We start from the raw sequence: 17923 nt of genomic DNA on the forward strand, positions 1-17923 counted from the left end.
TCTTTTCTTTTCAGATATGTTTAAAGGATTTTTCAAAAAATATTTATATTTGCATTTTTTTATTTTGTTTACCTTTTTTCAGATATAAGATAATAATAGCAAAGCATTAATAGCATACTTGTTTATTTTTATTATCCAGACGAAAGTCAACATTTTCTCTGAGTGCATGCGGGGGGCGAGAGAGCACACGCAAGGAGAAGCCCCCGACGACGATGACGACACAAAAAGCAGAGACGAACTGCGACAAAGAGAACGCCGGAACGGAACGTGAACGGGAATTCAGAACGTTGCAATCGTTCGAGGGCCTCTGGCTCGCTTTTTGGCAGGCCGCGCGGCCAGTCGTCAGTCAGTTGGCCAACAAACTGGTAGCGTCTGGTGTGGCGAGCCAACAAAAGGCTGGCAGGGCGGCCAACACCGGACCCGGCCAGAAACTGAATCCGGGTCCGGGTCTGGGTCCGTGTCCGTGTCCGTGTCCGGGTTGGATCCGCAGCATCTACGGCAGCACGGCTGCCAATTGAGCGGAGTTTGGGTCTCAATTTGACGCGTAGCCAGCCAAGAAGAGTGGCCAGCCAACAACAAAAACAGGTGACGCAGGATGTGGCCAACTGAGCAGGGAGATGGCGGAAGAGCAGGAGGCGCAGCAGGAGGAGGAGGAGGAAACGCAGCGCACTTTTTTGGCCACGGTCCGCGTTTGATTAGCCAACTCAAACATCAGGGCCAAGATCAGGGCAATTGACAGCTCTGCTCCCTCAATTTCCACTTCTGCTTGGCACACAGTCGCAGAGACACACAGTGCCTTATGGCCACTGGACGATGGACCACAGTGGAGCCTGGGCAGTACGCAACACCTGACGCTGCCCGCCAGGATACTCCCGTTCGTCTCGATCATACAGCAAATAAGAAACATTAAATAAACAATCAAAGAAAAGGAGTATTGCTCCGCACTGCCAACAACATCCAATGACAACCAGTTGCTCTGTGGTGCTAGAAAGTGAGTGTAAACAGTGTGTGCCTTTGTGAACTGAACTGAACTGACCAACGTGCCAAGAACGAAGGGACGAGGAGGTGGGCACTCTGGCTCGGACCCAAGCGATTTGGCAGGAGCTGATTGTTTCATCTGGCCAGGCTTAATGAAAGAACTCGTCCTGGCCGCGGCTCCATGTCAAACGCAGCAGGGCAATCGCCAGCGAAGCCCCAAAGGATAAGCATCGTCCAGAACATCGGAATCTCCAGCGAAGGATGCACCAAAAACCTTATCCACAGGACTAAGTTCCCAAAAGAAACTTAACATCAGTTTCTAAAACAAAACATAAAAAAATTAAAAAAAAAAACTATAATAGAAACAAAAAGAAATATAATATGAAGACACCTAATAGACACATTGTAATAAAATTGAAAAAAAGTAGACAAGAATAACCACTCATAAAACTAAAATACCCAGCCTATAACTATTTTTCAAATAGTTGAAATAGTGCTTACTATGAACCATAATCGCATATGATATAACCAATATTGAGCACTTAATGTAGCCCAATATTATATAGACCTAAATATGAAATACAACAATAGTGCAATACAATACGTTTATAAAACAACGTCAAAAGTTTTATAACGAAAATATCTTTCTTTATAATGAGCACTTTCGAACAATTATATATAATATAAATTAGCGCGGGAAGTCTTCGGCGTGGTGAAAGTATAAGATGTAAGCACAGCTGAGAAGAAAGGAATTTACAAAATCTAAGGAAGAGAAAGGAGTGAAAAACATCTAAGCGCGGAAAAGTGCTACAAAATGGTGAGTAGAGTTTACAATGTTTATTTAAATGGCAGATAAGGCATCTTGACCATATCTTTGATTATAGTTAGTAAGGACTACTAAGTTTCTTTTGAGTAATATACAAACTTCTAGTACGTTTTAAGACAGGTGATAGCAATAAGTATATATTATAACAGCATTTGCCATTAGCAAAAGTTAAGATTTACACCTTTGCTCATACTTCCAATGGAATTATCATTGAAATCCAGTTGCAACAAACCTAAACCTTAAAAGCACTCCGTAATTCGGTGAGTTTCTGCCACATGGTAATAATCGCCCACCAAAAGATGGAAAATCCTTAACCCCAAATACAAATACAGTAAAGCCAAAAGGGGAAGAACGCACTGGGAACAGCCTGGCGCCACATAAATAAGTCCAATGCAACCGAGAGATGACAACGGGAATGCTAAATGCGCCGCAGGAGGGCGTGCCCGGTGAAGGACTATCTAGAATTTAGTCAGGGTCCCCAAACGAATTTATAGGCCTGGCCAAAAATGTTAAAGAGCTCACAGCCTTCTTCGGCACCCTTCGCCGAGTGCTCATGGTTCAATGAACAGCCACCAAGGATGAGCTGTCTGGGTTAGAAGGATAATGCCACCCACATTTTTGGCCAGACCAAAAAGCCATCCATTCTCATACTCCAGATGCCGGCAGAGATGAAACGAAATTCATATATCAGAAATTAATCTCACAGACAGATTTATTCTTTTATGACTGAACGGAAACAAAAACACGCCAGAGTACAATGTACTTAGGGCAATTAAATTTTGGCAAATATGTATTTGCTTTTGTAGTTCTCGATTGAAGCCATAAAATTGCCTAGTTTTATGTTGGATTTTTCGAAATTTTAAATTCCCAAATTTATGAGCGTCTGCACTGAAGAAGAACAACAACTAGCTGCAGCAATCAAAAAGTTGTACAAAGAGATTTACGACCCATTAAAACAATTAAAAATCTACCCATCGCTCTACGCGTAGTTAATTGGCCAGAAAGTGCAGAGCAGTTGGGTAGTCGAAAAATTAACACGATATTTAATTGCCGAGGACTTAGAGCAGGACATCCTGGGAGCAGGACATTCCCTAATGTCTCCACATTAATTTTGTCTTTGCTCGCTGTTCGCTTCGTTTCGTTTTTTTTTCTTTTCTAGCTGGCAATGGTCGAACATTTTTTTGCAGCCGTTGAAAAGGAATTTGTTGACACCAACAATGTTTCGGACATCCTGGCAAATAATTCTCCCGTTTTTTTTCTCGCCAGGAAATTGGCAACTAAGCCAAGCCAAGCCAAGTCCAAGGCATTGTGTCCTTCCTTTTCCTCTTGACTGGCTGCATATGTCCAACAAAAGGTCCTCCCATGCCGCCGCTGGTCACTGCGCTTTATCTTTCCTTCCGCCAGATATTCGATTCGGAATTCAAATTCCAGATTCTGTGCAGCGAAAGGCTTGAAGATTTATGTTCTGCATTGATTTAATCGATGGCCGTGCGACGAAGGGTGGAATTTTTAAACGTCCGCCAAGTCGAGCAATTAAAACTAATTGAATTGCCAGTGAGAAATTGTCAAAGCGACTTTAAATGCATATTGATGGCGGCATTGAAGTCGCACATTTATTCCTACTCATGGTGTGTCGGCTTCAGACAAAACCATAATTCTCAACGGCCTAGACGGGCAAACAAACAAATAAATCGCCAAATTATGATTTTGGCCAGCGTTTCCTTTTGCTCCTTCTGCTGTTATCAGCCAACGAAAACAAAACAAAAAAAAAAAATATCGTTGAGGAAGAACTTTGTCTGCCTTTGGTCCAGTCCAGTAATGATTTACTCTATTTGCATATTTTTGCACTTATAAAAATGCACAAACGATTTTTCATTTTTCTTAAAACTTATTAGTGCGGACCGCTATCCTTTGAACTGTCCGCTTACATTTTTTTCTTTCACAACTTCGGCGCTCCTTTGCCTTTTTTATAATGATGGTCAGGCCTTTGTTATTTATTTGTTATGCATTTGGCCCGCAACTTTGTCCTGCACTGCGTATACGTTATGTGTGCGGGTCGGGGTGCATTACGTATACGCCGCATTGTCGCAGTCTGCAATTGGCAGCGCCTACAAGTCTGCGGTGGTGATTCTTCTGCTGCTGCAGTGCCCAACACTTAACAATTTTCAATCTTGCGAGGCGTTACTTTATGATTCAGGCTTCTCTACTTAGAAAGTTGATTGGCTAACCAAGAAGATACTATTCCATGTTCAGAAAAAAGATAGTTTTACGTTTAAAGTAAACAGAATAAAACGTCTTGTGGGCATTACATGTTATTGTATTAAAAATTATATCAAATTATTTATTATGTTTTTAAGATCTCTGTTTTGTATTTAACAAATTCTCTTGAATGTAATGAACATAAGTATATTATATATTGTAGTTACTTTGGTATATCTTTTTAAGCTCGTCTTAAAAATGGTTCTGTACTGCTTGCCACTTTTGGTAGAGAATTTCTGCTTCCCCATCATGTGTGTTCCCTACTCTTTTCCATATTTTAGCCTTTTTTCTTCCGTTACCGCCCTATTCTTTGGACTGTTTTTTTTTTCATTCCCTGGAACCCAAAACGCCGCGAACATAAACATAAACAAACGCAGCCCGCTGTCGGCGGCTTCTTGGCATCAAGATTTTTGGCATCATCGTTGGCAACGCATCCTGTGGAATGCGAGTCGCGTGGCTGGCGTGTGGGGATTGGGATCGGGTATTGGGGATTGGGGCCTTGGCAGCGGTTCTCCTTTGGCGGGGTGGCGCCTCTAACTTGGCACTCTCATTATGATTTTAATTGCTGACGCACATTTTTGACGAGTTGCCCAGTTCGCTGCTACGTCACCGATTGTTGTTGAATTGGCCAAAGAATTCTTGGCCAGACACCAGCCAGCAGTTGCCAACAGGTGTCCAATTATCATTATGATTGTGTTTATCACCCACCAACACAGACACACCACCACACATGGGTAAAGCGAAATAATGACGTTTGATTGGCCTTCGGCAAGGCCGTTTGCTGTTGGCCAACTGTCAACGTCTTGTAAAATTTATTGGCCAATATTCAAGCAATTTTTTTTTTCATTTTGAGTTCATCGCTTTTTTTCAGTTTTTGGCAGACAGTTAATATTTGCAGCCTGCCAATTTTCCGATTACGATTTTCTATTTATCTTTTCGCATTTTCGGGTATTTGGTTTTTCTATCGCTGATGTTTTGATTGACTTTCAGTTTTCATCAGATTTCACAGCGGTGACAACGCATCTTTAAAAGTAGATGCTATTTTTTCATATAATTCATTGCAGTTAATAAAAATAAACGAAACATATAAAGCTATATCATGCATACATAAATACAAAGTGAAATGTTGTTCCTGTTCGTTTAAAAATATTCACAAAAATGCATAGAAAATTTGGGTGGATAAATGTGCTTAAATGTGGGAAATGAGATTATTCAGAAATTTTGCTACATATACAGTCAAGAATTATATTAGTTGCTTGGAAAATAAGAATTACAAGAGCTTCATTTTTGATGTAGATTCTCTAATAATACTAGCTACTGCAGATTAAAAATTTCAGTGATTATGCAATTTAAATATATTATAAAGATTGAAATATTATTTCTAGAAAATCTGCATGCAAATGAAGATCAAAATGCTGTCTGATGATGTAATGCGTATAAAGGGTAATACTTTAAACAATAAAGATGATTGCGCAACAGCGCACCCCTCTCGTTTCTTACCATCAATTTAACCTAATTAAAAGCTTGCACATTCGATAAATAAACTGCAGGCTAACTGCATCTCAAGGTTCATTTGTTTACCATAAAACACATGCCGACGTGCAAATTAAGAAAATTCTAATTAAAGCTAAGAAAAACTAACACTAATTACAATTTGTGCCGTCGCCCTATACACAGAGAAAAAACACAGACAGATGGAAGCAGAAAAAAAGAAAAGAACAGAGCACATTTTCGATGAAGCAACTGAAATAGATTAAAACGAAATATACGCCCAGATGCATTTGTATCTGTGGCCGAATCCGAATCTATATCTCAGTCGGTGCAAAAGTATTAGTCGTGTCCACGAAAATAGAAGCAGCGGCGACGCTTTCAACGCGTCTTTGCCCGCGTCAATTGCGCGTCATCGCGACTCAAAGATCCAAGAACACATAGAACACATAGAGAGCCGCAGTCTGAATACTATTTATACGTGGTATATAATGCGGTTGGTGGAGCACCCTCACCCCCCCCCCCCCCCCCCCCCCCCCCTATATACATGTTTTTTTTTTTGAGTACATAAGGGCAGGCGACAGTTCTGCGCAATTTTCTCGGGCTTTTCTCTTTCGGTCTTGACGTTTTTATCGCTATTCTGCGCCTTTCGCCTTCGATCTTCTGCCCGTCAAGTGTGTCCGAAAATAGCAAGGTAAATGAAAAATTCAACACGGCGAAATGAGGCAAAATCAGCCAGCAAACGAGAGAAAATTGAAACAGCTAACAAAAAAAAAAAACATAGGAATCAACTTTTAAGCAACCAAATTGCGAATTTCACATTTTGGCTTTTAGAACAAATAAATACAAGCGATATTCTTCCCAGGAAAATCATTGAAAAACAGCAAAAACCCCCATACATGTATACACACATTAGAAAATTAAAGACAGCGCAATTTGTTGAAAACGTCAAAGGCTTTGCACTTTTTGCCATCTATAGGATATATAGGATATATAGATAGACCGCATAGATACGTTCTTACTAATTCGTTCGGTGTGCAGAACGGGGCAAAACATTTAAATATTATAAAATATATTCTTTTTTGGCGCTTTCAAGCATTTAATCTGATTTCTTATAGCCTTTGGGAATTTAAAATATTTAAATGCTTTCCCCCCTTTTTTTACCCTATTTTAAGCAAAATAAAATGGTTCAATTAAGTCTCTACTTCTTGCTTACCAATTAAACATAGTTTATTTAGGACCATATTTTAATGGCCTTTCAAATTCCCTTAGCTAAAATGGCAAAGATCTTAAATTTAAGCAAAAAGCCAACATTATGTGTCAGTTTAGTTCGAATTTTTGAATTTCCTGATTTTCACTTACATAAGCCACATCAAAGCCATCACTCATTTGCCACTTTCAGTCATTTCGACCATGTCCAAGAATGAATAATGGATGTGGAAAATAAAGAGGTAAAATATTCGAATGGTTATTTATCTCAATGTGCCAAAGCTCATAAATTGATTAAGCAGCTGTGTCGCAGGCAATTAAACGCAAGTGTTGTCCCTTCTTTCTGGTGCATTTCCGGACCACTTGCCATGGCTCATAATTCACGTTAACTTAACACGTGCGTGTGAAATTAGGATGGGGAATGGTCTGGAATGGATAATATTTGGGGCTCGCCGCAATTGGCAGCTGTTCAATAATATAGTTCCTGACCTGAGTCAATGGGAAAACTCAGCCGAAGTCATTCATCCAGACGAGGGTAAAGATGAAATGAGGGTGCCGGGCATAGCAGCTCATTGCGGCAAACGATCGGAGCAGACGGCGTGTCTGCCGTGCGTCTCTTGGAAAACTTATTGGCAAAACTCCATGATCATAAATTAAGTCGGCTTCATTTGTTTACGCATCGGCCGGCAGGTGGCGCTTTAATTACATGACAGCATCGGCATGGGGGATTCCCCAGTCTCATCGAGCCGCTTGCCAAGATTCCGCATTACGCAATAAAGTTCATTGCCATCCCGCCCGTCTCTCAAATGCTTTCTTTCTTCCCCATCATTTTTCCTACACTTTTCTAAATTTTTTTTTTTTTGGAAGCGAGCGTGAGAAAAAATTCTAGGCAAGATTTTGGCAAGCTACCATCTTGGCAGAGGCCCATTACCCATTCCACCAATGAAGACCAACACCGTGGCACAGTGGCCCAGGACTATGAAAATTCTAGATAAGAATATATAATCCGGATGGATAAAGTTTGGGGAAGATCGTCTTCGTCAAATCCCCAAATGTTTTGTTATAAATGTTCATTAATAATACCTTATAGATTAAACTAAATAGAATATTAAAAAATTCAATACTTACCATTTATATTAAAAGCAAAATCAAAAATAAGATTACGAGTTTTATAATTATAAAATATTTTACAGTCGTATCTCAAATAAAAGTTGCTAAACAAGAGGATTATAGTTAAAAGACTTATATTCAAAATTCAAATTAGTTTTTTGTGTAAGTCTAAGGGCCAGAAAAGTATTCCTCTGATATGAAACTACAAATTAGTTGTATGTGGTCCAAAAATGCAATTTTGCTCTTGGTACATTCCCAAAATAAATTTGTTGAGATTAAATGAAAGCCCTTTTGCAACAAAACCTACTAAAAATCTTATTTTGGCAGCCAAAACTAATGTGAGTCCTTTCTCTTACTACCATTGCAGAAGCTGACGGCCTAAAGGAAACCTTGTTGGCCAATTGGGGAGGAGGCCCAGAAAGTCGAGCCGATTTTCCGCTGCAACCGACGAAGGTCTGACCAACCAATCGCAACGCACAGCGGCGACGAAGCCCGGCCGAAAGGGAGCATCTCGGGCAAACGGAGGCAAAGCCAGCCGCCCTGCAATGCATTTTCTTTGGCAACGTGTCAAGGGGCCTTTCACACACACACACACACACACACATTAGGATTCCATAAGGATACTCTGCCTCGCTAACATGCGCATCGAGTGGTATACGTAATATATCAAGTATACGCCTGTTGGCCGGGCAGAAAGTCTGTGAGTGTGTGCGAATGGCCAAATAGAGTGCTGCCAACTGCATTGCCGGGCTGCCAACGACTCAACCCCCGACCCGAGGACACCACCCTCCTCCCGGCCAGGAGGCCAACGACGAGTCCTTTTTGGAGGCAGCGCATTGGCTGCAGGACGACCGGCGACAGGACGACCAATCACCAATCAAATCGGGGCTTGTGCGCACTATCACGGCCGTACGAAGAGCCACTGGCACGGCATCCAGGACCTCAGCCGGAGACCCCAAGCCGATTGCCAATCCCTTAGACATATTATTATGCCAACGTCTCCTATATTATAGTTCTCTAGTCGTAAGTCACATGCCCAAGCCATCGCCCCAGAACATCGGGGGCGAGAAACATTAGTTTTATTGATAGAGTTCTTAGTTTCGAGCAGAAGCTATACGATGATGATTTCAAGAATGCATAAGAGAAAATGGAATAAAAACTGTAAAGCTTCAGAGCGGCACAACAAATGTGATGGTTGTTCTTATTTGGACGTGGTTGGTCATTAAAGAAAACGAATTCTCATTTTCAGGCTCATAATTTTTGGATCATCTTTCTGAAAAACAAAAAAAAAGAATTTTCTCATTGTGTAATTCAATATGGAAAGCATTTATTGCCACAGAACGGTCTTTATAGATTGCATTAACTTTTTCGATTAACTAAACAGTCGTTTTTCAGTCTACAAAGACTTTTCAAGGAATAAACGAAAGTCTTCCCGGACCTTAAGTATTTCTTTTAATAACACTTTCAGTTCAGATGATTTCAAACAATGATGAAATCAAAAACCGCCAACTTTCAATAAACTGCTTTTCTTGCTACCAATCATCCTCCGATTTGATTGGAAAGTGCGAATGATTGAACACGGCATTCCGAGAATTCTCGCTGCGCCACCTCAGGTGCTTGACCATTAGATAACCCTGGATTATGAAGACGGCTATGTTGACGGCCAGAAGATTGTAGTTCTTGGGTGTGATAACCACTGAGTAGCGAGACCAAATCAAGCCCGTGACTGCCAAGGAGCCGCACTGATTCAGCGATATATTGGCAGGAGGACGACTTAGCGTATCGCTCAGCCCAGCCAGCACCAAGGACTGAAAATATAAAACAATAAATCAATTTGGCGATGCAAAACCACCACTTTAATTGTTCTATTGTTAATAAGGCTTTTCCTAACAGTAAAAGTCAGCTAATGCTGGATTTAATATTATATTACTTTTAAATTGAACATTTAGATATTTGTACCTACCCATTTAAACGCTGGCGCCCAAAAAAACACAGTGCGGGGTCCTAAATGGAAAAGAATTAATACATATTCGGTAATATTTAATGGATCTACCTACCAGCTGGGGATTGCCAAAGTGGCTGAACTGCACCTGGAACAAATTTATCAATAGTACTGATGGTAACATTGTACAACTTAGACAAAGGTCCAGTGCCTTTAGACATTTTTAAGAAAAACTAAAAATTTAAAAGCCAAAGTTCCAAGAAAAAAAGAAAAGAATTTTAAATATAACCAAGGCAAAGTGAACTGAGGCAACCGTATCTCTATTTATTTTTATATGTGCTAGCCGACAATTTCCTGGGTCACTTTTCAATTTGGAACATTAGATTTTACTTAAAAAGCTGTTTAAATATGCGCGGTCTTGTAGAGATGAGGGCTAACTATCGATAGCTGCGATAACATTTGTACAGAAGTATGGCAGCGCCATTAAACAGCTGTTAAAGAAACAAAACAAGTTTTGTTTTCTGCAGATAAAGTAAAAAAATAGGAACATTGCAATGGATCGCCACACAAATAGAGATCGCTCGTCATTCAGAGGAAGTCAAATGGAACCATCTATACGCAAGGAGAAAAGAACGGAAAGGAATAATGTGCTAACCTACAAGAAACTGCGGAAAATGCCACTTAATTTACGCAAACAGGCAGTTCGAGAGGCTCGCAATAGAAATGAACCAATTCTCGGAAAGAAAAAGAAGCGGAAGAGGAATCCCCGTGTTGTTAAGAATGCCCGCCGCCTGCGGAACGACTTTGATCAAGCCGAACACAAAGCCATGTTGGCCAGCACTTCCGAGGAACTACGACGCATCCTGCAGGATGTTGAGACTCTCTCGGACATTCCGCACGATATAACAAACACGGAACTGCGAGGGGAGGTAATACCCAGTTCAACCCGCGGAGTAGATCTCCAGGCTTACATTAACTTATATCTTAGGATCTATTGGCATTACGTTTGCATATTTATTTCATTGTTGCGCTTTAAACCTAATCAATTCTTTGCAAAAGTTTTCCCTTTTATATGTTAATCGTGTTTTGACGCACTCAAACATTGTACAAATGTCGGTCAATCATTTTAATGCTCCTAATTCGACATAGTTCCAGATAATTCCACATTTTCCGCAAATTGACGTTCAAAACGCCTTCATCTGCATAATAAAAGTTTGCAAATTTTGTTTACATCTAGAGATTTTAATGCTTAATCTGATTGACAAAACTAGATCGCCTATATTTCCACCCAAGTGCAAATATCATTAAGTCTTCCATCCAACCAGTTACTCCTCCAACCCACTAATACCAGTTGCAATTAGCACTTTGGGGTGTTCGTTCTTGCGACGATGCTTTCGTCACCGATATTGGCCATTGACTACCACTGACCTACTGCCGTACAATCAACGTGCTAATTGATGGGCTTTTATTATGAAGATATCCGCGCCCGTTACGCGGTTCCATTGCCCTGAACTGAACGTACTACAGTTTCTACATATTTTACAATTCCAGATAGCCATCGCCGAGGGACGGGCCACAACGATCTATGTGCAGCGAGATGGACTCAGCACCCTCACAGTGGTGGTCAGTATTTCCTTGAATTGATTTATATCGCAGCTGCTTGCACTTGCTTTCAGTAACATCGTCAATTGGCGCCTCAGAAGCTTGAGCTCTAGCTGAAAGTCATGTATAATAAGGCAGCTAAAGTGGGTCAGAACCTTCTAACATTCATAAGATGTTATCCAGTTATTCTACTAGTATTATTCCATTAATTTAATACCTATTCAACACCCTTAATCTAAAAGCTTTGGGTGCTAACCATTTTTACGCGATTTCTTTGACTCCAGAACCACTCTATCCTAATTTGGCTATCCCTTGGCTTGGCTTAAACCTATCCCTTAAACTCTCTTCATATCTCTTAACAAACGATTCTTCTCTAACTGGTCGTTTTCTTGCAGCTCGACCAGCACGAGCCCACGATCGCTCAGCTGAAGAGGGCAATTGCTTTGATCTCACGGGCACAGCACAAGCGCAGCCAACGCGAGCGGTGCGAAGAGCGTCTTCGGCGTCGGGGAATCGCCGACGACTCCGACGAACGACGGCAACCAGTTGCGGTGGCCAGCTCCACCGGCGAGTTAGTTCACTCCGCTCAGCGCAACGGGCATGATCATCGCGCGTTCGTCTCGTGGCGGTTTCTATGGCGCTGTTTTGGACTGCTCAACGTGGACACGAATCAGCCGATCGACGACCAACGCTCCAGCGGCAGGGCTACTTTAAAGGAGCTGGGCATTGAGAACGCAGCCACCCTAAAGTTCGTCCATCGCGTCAAGTATTTCGGTCGCCAGCGACAGAGTTGAAGACAGCCAAAACCAATGATAGTACCTCAAACGATTGTCAACCTACCGATTGGAAAGTCGGGCAGCAAATCGCGGTTAATATGGATCAACTGGTTTGGATTTCGTTTTGCATTTCAATATGCTTTTCGCTCCTGGGAAATTTCTCCACTGGCCTTCCGTTCGAGGATGGCAATAATAACAACGTTAAAATAACCCGCCGGAGCTTGGAGCTCACGCAAACCATTAATATACAACGCCAGGAGTTCATGCAGCGCCAATGCGAGCTGCTCGGCGACCACACACAAACTTTGGAGGATCTCAGCGAGCTGCAGATGGACCACATGATCGTGGACAAAGAGCACAAACTGCTATACTGCTATGTGCCGAAGGTATGGTTGAATCAACTGAAAGGGGAATACATTCAAATGCTGGCTCTGCGAATTAGGGTGCGAGATAGGGGCATGTGGTTGTCTTTTGTATGAAATGGGCTTATTCAGCTAAATATTTTGATTACTTGTTTTATGTTGAATTTATTTACTTATTTTCTTTTTTAAGTTTTCAAATTCATTTTGCAGGATATATAATGCTCAGTAAGCGGTGCATCCATGAATTACTTTAATTTGATCGCAGATCAAACAACAGCAATCTCCAAACATAAATGTGTTGATAAATCTTCTCCGGCGGTTGCCATGTGCTGTGCCATCAAAAGACCGCAGCATACATTAGTCAAAATCGGCATCTGTGTTTTCAGCTTTTGCCTCCGCTTTGTTTATAGAAACTTGTTTTTCATCAAATTCAATTTGAAGCACATGCTGAGGTTTTGTTGACGCTGCGGCTTTTGGCATCGGCATCGGCATAAATGATGCTTGATAATATGTATGTATGTATGCTTGTTTGTTTGGCCTACAATTAGACGCCAGCTATGTGAAACGACATCGCAGACAGTCCTCCAAATAATCAGATTTCCAGTCATAAAATCCTTACAGTGCGACTTATTTGATTAGATTTACAGAGTGTTCCATAACGAGTGCATTTGATTGCTAAGCTCGCGCCACTTCTGGCTTATCGAAAAGAGGCGTCGATTCTCGTGTCAGCTTTATACATGTGCATACAATAATAGTGCTGATTTCACGCGATTTAACGATCAATTACAGCGGCAAGAATTCCACGGCAAGTTGCAATAATGCAATAATGACCTCCTCTCTCAAATGGCCGGCAATTATAGGCCAGCCATTTGCAAGTCGTTGCCATTTGCATCCCATTGCCAGTCAGCTCAAATCTTTTAGATTCAAGTCAAAGGCCAAAATGTCTTGAAACGTTGCTATGGACTCCATTTGATAATCGTTATTAAAATATATATTTATATAGTGGCCATCCTATGACGCGCATGGCTCTAGATAGGAGTAATCTATTCATTAAATTAATGTGCTGCCCAACCTCATTGGATTTGCCTAATTGGATTAGGAAATTAAATTTTTTGGGGAATCAGCTATCGGATCGGAAATTGCCTCAACAGCTTTTCCCTTATCACTTCGAGTGAGTTATTGGAAAACATCAAACCAAAACTATGCGATTAGATTGCAGGTGTTGGTTTCTTTGGTGTTTGAAGGTGGTTGAGTGGTACGGAAATAGCTTGGCGTCTCATGTTGTCGTTGCCCTTTGAACCCTGACATCTGCAAAATACTAGTGATCGTACTTCACCTTTTTTATTTTATTAAAATTTATTCATTATGCACGCAAGTGTATAGATTATAGGGATTAAAGTAATTTAAAATAGTAAACAAATTAGAATGTTAAACTGTTACACCGCTGAGATAATTACATGGTTTACTCTGCTCAAATCGACTGGACTCGAACTATCTGATCTCGTAGAACTTACTAAGTTAAAGCCACATTTCACTAAGTCAGCTAGACACACTGTGTGCCATTGAGGTGTTCTCCATTTGCCGGGGGGCGTGTTTGGGTAACATGCCACCTGAATGCCTCGACACACGTTCCCTGTTATCTTGGCGTTTCTTCAATGACTATCATCCCACTTGGCGCGACTGGTTTCGATTTCACCACGCAGGAGGGGTCAGTGGAGCGTTTACAGATCTCAATTGCTGGTTTCGCATTCCCATTCGCCACTTGTTGAGTGGCTAGCTTTGCATGTTCCCTCGGCTCGTTCTTCCATGAAGTCGTAAATTGTTTATGTTTACCCTTGGCCAATACCCTCTACAACAAGCTCCACCTTACCCCCCTCCAAAAGGGGGGCTCGCCACTCTGGTCGGTAACTTTATGTGACCATCGCGTGTTGCTTTAATGGCCATAAAAAAATTGCGTTAGATGTAAAATGTTGCGTTTATCGCTTACGTATTTGGAGGTTATCCAACAATTTGCAAGTGATTATGAATTCTATATCTATCCGGTATCGGAAATGGCTTCTAGATGCCTAGATTAGTTTGACTAACTAAATTAAAATATGGATTCTCAAAAATCAAAGATTAAGAAGTCGTAAATACGACTGATATTAAGTTTCTCATTTTATTTCATGTGGCATATTGGCTCTTCCCGAAGTTTTGAAAGTTGTTTAAACTCAGTGCAAGCTGACTTGTTTAAAAATGGAATAGTTGTCTAAGGATTTGGATTATTTAGAAAGTGTTTGCAAACAGTCAATCATTTGAGATAAGTGACGGGGAATAGCGAACGCTTTTCAATTTGTGCTTAAAATAACATTGTGCATTTCACTTTAGATCGACATTTTGACATATCTTAACCTCGACGCTGATCTTTTCGTGTATTTCTGTATATTGCCTCACATTTTACCTACGCTTTCCACTGGCTAAACGTACACGGGATTTGTTTGCTTTTGTAATGTGAAATGTTTTTGTGGTGTTTAATTGGGCTCGACATTGGCCGCCCAACGAAATGCCTTTGTATATACACTCCGACTCGTATTTATGTGCTTAGTTTGCCTAGTTGTTAGTTCACTTTAGCAACTTGACTTATTGCCCAATGCCTCCTAGTAGGGAAACCCATCCGGCCATCTCTCTTGGCGAAGATTATAATTTATTGCACTTGGCAATTAAAAGCAAAGTAATTCAGCTCGTCATATGTTGAGGAGATTTCATTTAACGCTTGACCCCAGAAAGTCGCAATAAAAAATGAAATTTTAGTGCCGGTTCCTCTTGTCTCTCGTTTCTCGAAAAAGAACTGGAATTTCTTTTGACATATTTCTTTATACATATTGAATTGGCTTACTGGCCTCAATTTCACTTCATTTAGACTTCATAAAATCCTCATATCATCTGCAATTATTATTAACTTTCAATTTATGAAGTAAATGTAGTGCTTAATTTCGTTTAATTAGTTGTCTAATCACAGTTCGATTATTGTGTCAGAACACTTTTAATTAGGTTAATCTATTAGAATTTAATTAAAATATAATTGCCAGTCATTAATAATAGCCAATTTATAAACATTTCCAATGACTATCAGTGAGTTGTAAATAGTTTTGAGGTGAGTGTGCGGGATGACACCTGCACATAGATAAATCAGTCCATTATCTACACAATCCACTCATTAACAATTTTTTGGAAAAAGGGTTGATGTATTCCTGCTTATCGGTGCTTCCCTATCATTATGTTCATTGGCGAAATGCTCAAGAACCGAGTGATTCACTCCTCCGCCCCAAAATCTTTTTTCCACTTTTCAAGGAACGTAACCTTCAGTCTGAAATTCTTCATAATGTAAACGAAGAGGAATTATTTTTCTTGTTTATTTGGCTTAATTGGCCGAAGAATAGTGTTCAACTAAACAAATCCATGAATATGATTCTTCGTTTTCCAGGTTGCCTGCACAAACTGGAAGCGTGTGCTAATGATGCTCACAAACAAGTGGCACAACGGAACCGATCCCCTCCAGATTCCCGGATCCCTGGCCCACTCCGTGGGCATGTTCACTAAGCTCTACGATCTGTCCGAAGCGGAACAGCAACAAGTTCTCAGCGACGAGTATACGCGATTTATCCTGGTGCGACATCCGCTCGAGCGTCTTCTCTCCGCCTATCGGAATAAGTTGGAGGGTGATTCCCCCAGTGCCCGCTACTTCCAGTCGCGCGTTGGCCGCCAAATCGTGAAGGAGCTGCGCCCGGGAGCCAGCAACAATTCGTTGGAACGCGGCGATGACGTCAGCTTTGGGGAGTTCATCGAATATCTGGTCACCCCGGAGCTGAGTCGAGCCAATCAGTCGGACTACAACGAGCACTGGGAGGTTATAGCCAAGCTGTGCAATCCCTGTGTAATGAAGTACAACGTAGTGGGTGAGTTGCAAGATCGTATTACCGAGATACCATTGATTACCATACAACTTTCCCAGGCAAATACGACACTCTCTTGGATGACTCAGCGCTGGCTCTGTACCTGGCTGGAGCCGACAATCTAACATTCCCCACTGGTCACAAACCGTCGAGCACTCGAGCCAATCTGCGCAACTACTTCGATCCCCTGCCCATCGGTGCCATACGCAAGTTGTACGATATTTATGAGGACGACTTTCGACTGTTTGACTACGCACTGGACGAGGTGCTCGGCTTTGAGTTTGGCTAAATGTGAATAGCTAGCTGCTCTCTCAACATCCCCAAGTCACCACCATAACGCTTTCCACTGGAAAAGATTGTGATTTTAGGCTAGGACTTGTAGACTTAGGTGCACTCCCATGCGAATATTATTTTTGTTCTGTATACATACCGCTTCGCGCACAAATGTTTCCAAGGGTTTTGACTGTAAAACTTAATTATAATTATTAATGTTTCATCCTCTAAGGTTTTATATATATTAGGCAATTCAAAGTGTCAATCGATTAGTGTTAAATTATTACATTACCCATTAAATATAGTACGTAGTTGCATTAAAACTGCCAATTTGATTTAATTTATTTAATAATGCTTATTATATTACAAATCCCAAAGGTTTTCAGCTCTTTCAAGAAATTTATGAAATATTCTTTAATAAGGATAATTACAGGGTTTTAAAGTCAAACTAATATAGTTAATTTATATAAATAGGACTGTTGATAAACGCTTTTTATTATTTTATATATTTAAGTAATTTAATGAGCTTTGTATATTATTTAAATCTCGTTTGTCTTTGAAAGTGCCGATCAAACAGCCTACGTAAATACGAAAATAACTGACAGCTTATCATGTAACAATCTACTTACAATGAGCGCGCGCTTTTCGCACTGACATTCCTGCTCTCTGTTATCAGTGAAAAGCTCGCTGATAACATTGAATAGTGAATGGCATGAACGTAGATCTTTAGTTGCATTGCAAAAGAGCTTTCATGTTCTCGTCAGCGCGAAACGAAAAGCTCAATCAGCTCGAAAACGTCGGCGATTGTTTATCACCAAAACATGGACGCTTAAATGGTCAGCGTGTATATATTTATAGGTATACTCGTACTGGGGCGACCTGCGATCAGCGGTCAGATGAATTTAAATACGCAGTATTGTCAATACGCGACGGCGAGACGGCGCCCAACGCACTCGGTCATGTTGGCAGGCGCACCGAATATCTGATAGATACTTTTTTATCACTGCGACATATCCGAAATACCACCTTGATCAAAAAGTTCCCGGAATTTATTCAGAAAATTAAAAATACAAGATTATACATCAAAATCGATATTGTCCCCTTCAAAGTACTCCCCATCGACTGCAACGCACTTATGCCAGCGCTTGATCCAATCCTTGAAACAT

At 40.9% G+C, this 17923-nt stretch overlaps 3 protein-coding genes and 1 long non-coding RNA gene across 5 annotated transcripts; 3 read left to right on the forward strand and 1 right to left on the reverse strand.

The window, feature by feature from the left end:
* The first annotated feature begins 310 nt into the window (after positions 1–310).
* On the forward strand, positions 311–9057 carry LOC117150219. The gene is made up of 2 exons (XR_004460750.1): positions 311–1795; positions 8238–9057. It is a non-coding gene; the product is annotated as an uncharacterized LOC117150219 (long non-coding RNA).
* Positions 8899–10120, reverse strand: LOC117150217 (mitochondrial pyruvate carrier 3). 2 transcript variants are annotated; one of them, XR_004460749.1, is made up of 4 exons: positions 9928–10120; positions 9834–9874; positions 9309–9678; positions 8899–9143 (listed from the first exon to the last, which is right to left on the reverse strand). XR_004460749.1 is itself a non-coding variant. In XM_033317015.1 (3 exons), exons 1-3 carry the CDS (start codon positions 10031–10033, stop codon positions 9403–9405), a joined length of 423 nt encoding a protein of 140 aa, XP_033172906.1. In that variant the 5' UTR covers positions 10034–10120; the 3' UTR covers positions 9176–9402. The 2 variants fall into 2 exon arrangements, 1 of the variants encoding a protein (XP_033172906.1); XM_033317015.1 differs by lacking the exon at positions 8899–9143 and having other exon boundaries at positions 9176–9678.
* Positions 10121–10319: 199 nt separating this feature from the next.
* LOC117143940 lies at positions 10320–12230 on the forward strand. Its single transcript, XM_033308876.1, has 3 exons — positions 10320–10741; positions 11364–11435; positions 11810–12230. The coding sequence occupies exons 1-3, from the start codon at positions 10367–10369 to the stop codon at positions 12206–12208; spliced, it is 846 nt and encodes a 281-aa protein (XP_033164767.1). The 5' UTR covers positions 10320–10366; the 3' UTR covers positions 12209–12230.
* LOC117143939 (carbohydrate sulfotransferase 13) lies at positions 12191–17080 on the forward strand. The gene is made up of 3 exons (XM_033308861.1): positions 12191–12576; positions 16016–16487; positions 16544–17080. The coding sequence occupies exons 1-3, from the start codon at positions 12289–12291 to the stop codon at positions 16771–16773; spliced, it is 990 nt and encodes a 329-aa protein (XP_033164752.1). The 5' UTR covers positions 12191–12288; the 3' UTR covers positions 16774–17080.
* The last annotated feature ends 843 nt before the right edge of the window (positions 17081–17923 follow it).

Source organism: Drosophila mauritiana, chromosome 2L (assembly GCF_004382145.1).
Source record: "Drosophila mauritiana strain mau12 chromosome 2L, ASM438214v1, whole genome shotgun sequence".
NCBI classification, from domain to species: Eukaryota; Metazoa; Arthropoda; class Insecta; order Diptera; family Drosophilidae; genus Drosophila; species Drosophila mauritiana.

Bases quoted from the DNA above. Each gene is read 5' to 3' on its own strand.
- LOC117150217 (XM_033317015.1), bottom strand. From the start codon at position 10,033: ATGTCTAAAGGCACTGGACCTTTGTCTAAGTTGTACAATGTTACCATC. The intron at 9,875-9,927 runs GTAGGTAGATCC...TTTTCCATTTAG, and splicing joins ACTTTGGCAATCCCCAGCTG to GACCCCGCACTGTGTTTTTT. The intron at 9,679-9,833 runs GTAGGTACAAAT...TTATATTTTCAG, and splicing joins GGGCGCCAGCGTTTAAATGG to TCCTTGGTGCTGGCTGGGCT.
- LOC117143940 (XM_033308876.1), top strand. From the start codon at position 10,367: ATGGATCGCCACACAAATAGAGATCGCTCGTCATTCAGAGGAAGTCAA. The intron at 10,742-11,363 runs GTAATACCCAGT...TTACAATTCCAG, and splicing joins ACACGGAACTGCGAGGGGAG to ATAGCCATCGCCGAGGGACG. The intron at 11,436-11,809 runs GTCAGTATTTCC...GTTTTCTTGCAG, and splicing joins TCAGCACCCTCACAGTGGTG to CTCGACCAGCACGAGCCCAC.
- LOC117143939 (XM_033308861.1), top strand. From the start codon at position 12,289: ATGGATCAACTGGTTTGGATTTCGTTTTGCATTTCAATATGCTTTTCG. The intron at 12,577-16,015 runs GTATGGTTGAAT...TTCGTTTTCCAG, and splicing joins TATACTGCTATGTGCCGAAG to GTTGCCTGCACAAACTGGAA. The intron at 16,488-16,543 runs GTGAGTTGCAAG...CAACTTTCCCAG, and splicing joins AATGAAGTACAACGTAGTGG to GCAAATACGACACTCTCTTG.